Source organism: Theropithecus gelada, chromosome 2, assembly GCF_003255815.1.
Source record: "Theropithecus gelada isolate Dixy chromosome 2, Tgel_1.0, whole genome shotgun sequence".
Taxonomy (NCBI): domain Eukaryota; kingdom Metazoa; phylum Chordata; class Mammalia; order Primates; family Cercopithecidae; genus Theropithecus; species Theropithecus gelada.
Genome location: NC_037669.1, coordinates 125,486,217 through 125,493,949, shown reverse-complemented (window position 1 = coordinate 125,493,949; position 7,733 = coordinate 125,486,217). Strand labels below are relative to the sequence as shown.

Here is a 7,733-nt window from a genome sequence, read left to right as displayed (position 1 = left end):
ACTTCTATGCATCCAGGTTTTTAAAAATTTTTGAATTACAGGAAAGGTAATTCACATATGTACATGTTTGTGGATAGTTGAGAAAAGAGGTGGTGAGGGAGAGCAAGAGTCAAATGAAGAATATAATTTGAAGACATTACATAAATAATTACATTATTTTACATTTTGTTTCTTGGTAGCAGCATTCTGTTTCTATTATAAAGTGTTTTAAAGTGACCGAGCCTCTCATTTTAAGATTCTTTCTTGCCTTTATATAAAAAACAAAGAGACCAATGATTTTCTGTGCTTATTTTAATATCTCATATTGACATTAAATTCATATTTTAATTAGGAAACATAATATTGTAAACTATGGTGTACAGTGTTTCAAAATTTAATTCATTTAAAAAAGATACCTTTTTACAAGTGGTAATGAAAATACATGTGACTAAAAGCAGACCACTGATAATTTTGGGTGGAAAAAACTTAAATTTATTAAGGAAAGAAATAAATTGAAGCAGGACATTGTTTTAATATGCATATAATTAATTGTACAACTGTATATTGTGAAATTTAAACACGTTCTAGCCATTTGGATTTTGAAATGCTAGGTAAAATACTAAGTTAAAGATGTGAGGAATCGATATCATCCTTCTGGCATTTTTGTTTCAGCTACATAATAGCTTTCTTAGTAGGTGTGTAAGAAAGCTCCTGATATTTTTGCCTTGATCTAAAGGAAAATAAATGTTCTATAAAGGGTAAATCTATTAATTAGAGACCCACACAACTTTCTTTCTTGCTAGTGTAATCATTAAATTGATTTTTCCAGTCCATCATGTAATTGCTCCAGCGATGGAATCCTGCTTTCCACTCCCATTCTGCTTCATCAATATTTCCTGTAAAACATAGAATAAGTTGTATTAATCTAAATTTTAATCTGTTTCATTAATTGAAAAACAATTTAGAATACAAAAGCCATTTTCTCTAACTACACTGTACAGCATTATTTTCTTTTTTCACTTATTCTTTATTATTTATTATTAGCTCTTTCTGCCTGAAAATAGATTTTAATAAAATCTTTACAGATTATGTGAAAATGCAAACAATATATATAATTTATGTAAAGTGTAACGTATAAAATGGAAAATGAGTTTATATATTGTATTATGCATAATTACATTACATATATTTTCTTTAGTTTTCAAGAAGATATGTAGATATTACGCTCTTCTCTTGACCCGTTTTAAAATAACATAAATTTAATTTAATGGTCTAATTTACATATATAGTTATAAAACATCATTATTTCTGATGAAAATTATGTATGAATACAGTCATCCTTAGTATTTGTGGGGAGTTGGTTCTAGGACCTCTCAGGGATACCAAAATCCTCAGATACTCAAGTGCCTTATGTAAAATGGCATAACATTTTCATATAAGCTATGCGCATCCCTAGATAATTTATACCTAATATAATGAAAGTGCTATGTAAATGTTTATTATATTATATTGTTTAGGGAATAATCATAAGAAAAAACATCTGTATATGTTTAGTATAGATGCATTTATTTATCAAATGTTTTTGACTCATGGTTAGGTAAATCCATAGATGTGTAATCCATAAATACAAAGGGCATACTGTATTTATTAATGCATAAGGATAACTTTGTAATTGTCATTCCACATAGATTTTACCCTTATTATAATACATTATTTTATTATTATTTTTTGAGACAGAGTTTCACTCTTGCCACCCAGACTGGAGTGCAATGGCGCCATCTCAGCTCACTGCAACCTCTGCCTCCTGGGTTCAAGAGATTCTCCCTCCTCAGACTCCCGAGCAGCTGGATTACAGATGCGTCACCACCATGCTTGGCTAATTTTTGTATTTTTGGTAGAGATGGGGTTTCACCATGTTGGTTGGCCAGGCTGGTCTCGACCTCCTGACCCCAGGTGATCCGCCCGCCTCAGCCTCCCAAAGTGCTGAGAATACGGTCATGAGTCACCATCCCCGGTCAATACATTTTAATAGGAAACAATGTTTAGTCATTGTTTCAGCCACTTACTGTGAAAGCAGTTTATTAATTGTGTTGTAAAATAGAAAGATGAGTAAGATAATTTCTGTTTTCAAGTAGTTTGCGAAGTATATGCATGTGTTAGGAGAAAGGAGTTTGTAGGCAGGAATAGTGTGAGGTGGTGAACCACAAATGGTCTACATACTTCAAGAACTTTGAAATTCTGATTTATTTGGAAGTGTATTGTTAAATAATACAGATTATGAACAGTAAAAACTATTAAATTACCATGTTTTAAGACACATATTTCTGTTCCTGATATAAAGGCATAATAAGCATTATATATAACTGTGGTTTTCTTACTTTTTAAACTTTTAGAATGCTAAGCTACCAAAAAATTTTAAGTAATTTCATGTATACTGAAAGTAGGGACTGGCAACTCTTCTAATACATACTTTTCAGTTAGAAATCTTTGAAATTAATTAAACTTTGTAAGATATTACTTTGGAGGAGAAAATGTAGTGACTCATTTTAAGCTAGTACAAAAATAAAAATACTTAAATATTTGTACAGACATTACAATATCCCTTGTAATTTAGGATATATTTAGGTTTGAAATGTTCATAATGCTTGGATATTGGAAAAATATTTGAAAGTTTACATAAAATGTTTCACTTTCATGTAAAATGGCTTTTAAAAAAGTCAATCACTATAATCACTTTTTTGTGTGTGTGAATAATAGAACTTCTATAAAGGGTCAAAAAAGATTACATGTGGAAGAAAGATGTTATGTATCACATCAAATCATCCACTTCTATGGTCTTTTAAAAAATAAATAAATGCTGTTTTCAATGTTACTTATATAAAATAAAAACTCTAAAGTCCAGAAAATCTTTTCTTGATAAATAAATTTTTGGTAATTTAAAATTTAGACCATGAATTTTAATCCTTATAGAAAGTGTCCTAGATCTGATTTTCTTTTCTTGTTCATGGAATAATACCAAATTCACTGATTTATATAAATTTACATTTATTTCCTATGTGCCATAATCAAATGTCTATACAATTTAAATGCTTTTAAGTGCACAAATGCTCTATAAATCTAAATACTATTCTGCTTTAGAAATAGGGGGCATTGATTAAGACAATAAACTATGAAACATTTAATTATTTTCTAACAAAATCCAGAGAAAGCTAATATGCCATAAAAGTAAATACAATATTGAGTTTGAAATAAATCAAATTCAAAATTAAAAGTTTTCCTCTTTCATCTTCTTCTTTTTTAAGTCCTCCTCTCTTTCTTTTTTCTTCTTATTTCATGTTGGCTTGTTTATTACTAAGACGACAAAATCTAGTCACAACTCAATTTTCATATTATTATCAACATCAGCAATATTCATGATTAAAAACCATCTAACTTAAATGGTTGGAACATCATAATAAAAAAGTGAGGGCTGGCACATTATAAACAGAGATTAAACTTGATTAGCAAATTTTAACTTACTTAAAATTTGAGGGAATAAAGACCTTTATGGGGGTATTTGCTTTACAATTGATTAATTAAAACATAATTATATTGTAGAACGGTCATAATGCTCAAACAATGTAAGTTTCTTAGAATTGTAACCTCAACCAAAATGCAGGCTTCTAACTCAATGTACTTATTGTAAAGGAATCAATATATGTTTTGTATGAATTCAGAGATATAAAGGAAGAAGAACGCTGCCACCGATGTTTCTTTTCATGCCTCATGGTGTCTGAAAGTCCATAAATGTAATGATAATAGCAACGTTGATTGTCATTCTCTAAGTATAAATATTTTTTATAAGAAAGGGAAAAATAATCAAATTCTGAATGAGAGAAGAAAAAGAAATGTGTAGAGAGAAAAAGAAAGTGGAGGCTTGATACTAAATTCACAGGTCAAATATTGATGTGATGTTTTCTTTAAAGAAGATAAAAATTAATTTTAGAAATAAAGAACCCTAACTTGTAGAAATAGTTTTTTTTTATTATTTTCTCTTCTTTATAGTGGTAACATTTTGTGTTTTGGATACTGTGAACAAAATGGAAAGATTACCATAATATATTACGGTTTTAATTATATTTTATCAAGAAAAATGATGAATCAATTGATTGACCTTTCCAGATTCTTATGTAGAGAGTAAATATAAAGTCCTCTTTATGCATACTACAATGATCATACTATATAATAATATGTATAAAAAGTGTCTTAATTCATAATATCAACAATAGGTCGCATAGTATTTATCCATTGACCTCAGCTGATGGCATTTAAATAATACATGTAAAATACAGTAATATAGAGGAGTGAAAATAAAAGAACAAGGGCAAATATATAGCAGAAATGTAAATAAAATAAACAAATCAGAGTTGGCAACATGTATAGCAGGTATGGTAACAATCAAGGCCAAAAAATAAATGCGTAAATAAGTATGTATTAATAGGATTTTAAATCTTCAATATTAATAAAGCTTACAACTCTCATAATTATTTTTCAGAGAAATATCTTCATGATTGTAGAATTTCATGCATCTTTATTATTTCTTAAATAAAAATAGAGCAGAAATAATTAAGGACATTGAGGACCTTATTCATATAACTATGTAGTAAGAATATAGTTGATTTAAAGCATATGTAACCTTAGAGATAGATAGTTTACTTTTGTCAAAGAAAAACAATGTGTTAAAAATAACGTGTTGTTACATTAATTATCACCCCCAATAGAACTTACTAAATTTGCATTTAATACATAAATATGTAAAATAGGAAACTATATAATTTATTTTTTATAAAATAAATTTCATGTCAAGATGTCAAAAGATCAAATAGACATATCAGTTAAAAAGATTATCTAATACTTAAGACAGTTTGTGAATATTTATAACTTACACATATGTGTAGAGATATTAAAAAATAAGTTTCTCCAAAGCAAATCTCTGTGTGCAAGGGCAAAGCAAATTTGCAAGTACAAATGTTTAAAAGAAAAAGTAAAAAATATACACACAGTTGACCTTGAACAACAGGAGTCTGAACTGCACAAATCCACTTATATGTGGATTTTCTTCCACCTCTGTCACTCCAGAGACAGCAAGACCAACACCTCCTTTCCCCTCCTCCTCCTCCTCCTCAGCCTACTCAGTGTGAAGATGACAAGTACGAAAACTTTTATGATGATCAACTTCCACTCAATTTCTCTATCTTATGATTTTCATTTTCTTTACAACAGCTTACTTTATTATAATAATATAGCATATAATACAAATATTATTCATAATATATGGTAATCAAATGTTTATGTTATTGGTAAGGTCTAGTCAAGTAGGCTTAATTAGTCAACTTAATCAGTAGTTAAATTTTGGGGGATTCGAGAGTTACAGGCATATTTTCAACTGTGCAAGGGTTGGTGCCCCTAATCCCCAAGTTGTTTTCCAGAGTCAACTGTTTATGCAAACATAGATGATATTTCCAAATTTGCATTCAGAGGCAAATTTACTAGTAAGTCCTTTTCACTAAAACAAGAAAAAGCAATTTTAGATTAATTTTTAAAGCATAAATAAAATAAATATAAGAGAAGTGAATATATTCCTGATGCGAATGAACCAGCAAACAAAAGAAGCTATTTGGAAGAACGACCCTACCTCAGAAATGAAATTATCATGTTGATGCCATAATAGTCTTACATACTCTAAGAAGACAAAGGTAAAAAATAAAACTCGTGAATATAGTAAAAGCTTATACATTTATGAATCAATAACCAGAACATGTCAGTTTCCCATTTAAAATTACTAAATGGCTTTACTTAGGATATAATTTAAATTCCTAAGCATGATACACAAGACACTTCATCTCTGATTCCTGCTTATCCACTTTGCCTTCACATTGAGATTCAGTGCAGGTATCTTCTCTTCTTAAAAGCTTTTCATGGTCCTGGGCCCTGACTCCACTTCACTGTGAGTAAGCAGACCCTGTCATTTTCATCTGTGTAGCTCTAGCTGCTAGTGCAGTTCCTGGCTCACAGCAACAGTGTATAGGCTCTGTAAATGTTACCAAATTAGTTGACAAAAAAGATTTTTTAAAAGATAAATTATATTTCTATTAGGTATCTTGTTATACATCTGATAAGATGTCCTGAAAAACATTCAGAAACTAGTTAACTGTCAACTACCTAGGAAAGATGACCCATTTAAAACCACCACAAATGTCTATTTAGAATTTTTTTTTTCTCTTTCCATTTTTTATATTTTCATGGATAATTGCTATTAGGAACACTTCACATTAGTTTTCATTAATAAATATTTTGCAAACCAGTCGCCCTCCGAACCTGCAAAATACTTGTGTTGGCTTTAAGAAAAATGTTAAGTGCTATTTTGGAGAGGGGATTATACCAGCATTACTCATACTCATTGTAATTTTGACAACATATTAATCTCGTACTATGGATGCGAGTACATTTTCCACTCTCTAGGAAAAGAAACTTCGAAAATTCTGCAAGGGAAATGGCCTTCGATAAAATTCAACATCCCCTCATGTTAAAAAGTCTCAACAAACTAGGTATTGATGGAACGTATCTCAAACTAACAAGATCTATTTATGACAAACTCATAGCCAATATCATATTAAATGGGCAAAAGCTGGAAACATTCCCTTTGAAAACCGGCACAAGACAAGAATGCCCTCTCTCACCACTCCTATTCACACAATATTGGAAGTTCTGGCCAGGGCAACCAGACAAGAGAAAGAAAGGGTATTCAAATAAAAAGAAAGGAAGTCAAGTTGTCTCTGTTTGTAGACAACATGATTCTATGTTTAGAAAACTGCATCATCTCAGCCCAAAACCTCCTGAAGCTGGTAAGCAAATTCAGCAAAGTCTTAGGATACAAAATCAATGTGCAGAAATCACAAGCATTCCTATATGCCAATAATAGACAAGCAGAGAGCCAAATCATGAATGAACTCCCATTCACAATTGCTACAAAGAGAATGAAATATGTAGGAACACAGCTAACAAAGGATGTGAAAGACCTCTTCAAGGAGAACTACAAACCACTACTCAAAGAACTAAAAGTACACAAATAAATGGAAAAACATTTCATCCTCATGGATAGGAAGAATCAGTATCATGAAAATGGTCATACTGCCCAAATTAATTTATAGATTCTATGCTATTCCCATTAAACTACCATTGAATTTCTTCACAGAATTAGAAAAATCTACTTTAAATTTAATATGGTACCAAAAAAGAGCCTGCATAGCCAAAACAATCTTAAACGAAAAGAACAAAGCTGTAGGTATCACGCTATCTGACTTCAAACTATACAAGGCTACAGTAACCAAAACAGCATGGTATTAGTACCAAAAGAGGCATATAGACCAATGACACAGAACAGAAACCTCAGAAATAACACCACATATCTACAACAATTTGTTCTTTGACAAACCTGAAAAAACAAGCAATGGGGAAAGCATTCCTTATCTAATAAATGGTGCTGAGAAAACTGGTTAGCCATATGCAGAAAACTGAAACTGAACCCCTTCCTTACACTTTATACAAAGATTAACTCAAGATGGATTAAAAACTTGATGGTAAAACCTCAAATAATAACAATTCTAGAAGAAAACCTAAGCAGTACCATTCAGGACAAAGGCATGGGCAAAGACTTCATGACAAAAATGCCAAAAGCAATTGCAGCCAAAGCCAAAATTGACAAATGTGGGTAT

At 30.5% G+C, this 7,733-nt stretch overlaps 1 protein-coding gene across 2 annotated transcripts in view; it reads right to left on the bottom strand.

Annotated features, from left to right (window-relative positions):
• Window positions 1-273: 273 nt before the first annotated feature.
• The window catches only part of BCHE (butyrylcholinesterase), a 69,270-nt gene continuing 61,810 nt past the window's right edge, over window positions 274-7,733 (bottom strand). The window contains exon 4 of one of the 2 annotated variants that reach the window (XM_025377063.1): window positions 274-875. In XM_025377063.1, the coding sequence (XP_025232848.1) occupies window positions 751-875 (125 nt within the window). In that variant the 3' untranslated portion in view covers window positions 274-750. The remainder of the gene's footprint in view (window positions 876-7,733) is intronic. The other variant, XR_003118185.1, reaches the window with a different exon arrangement.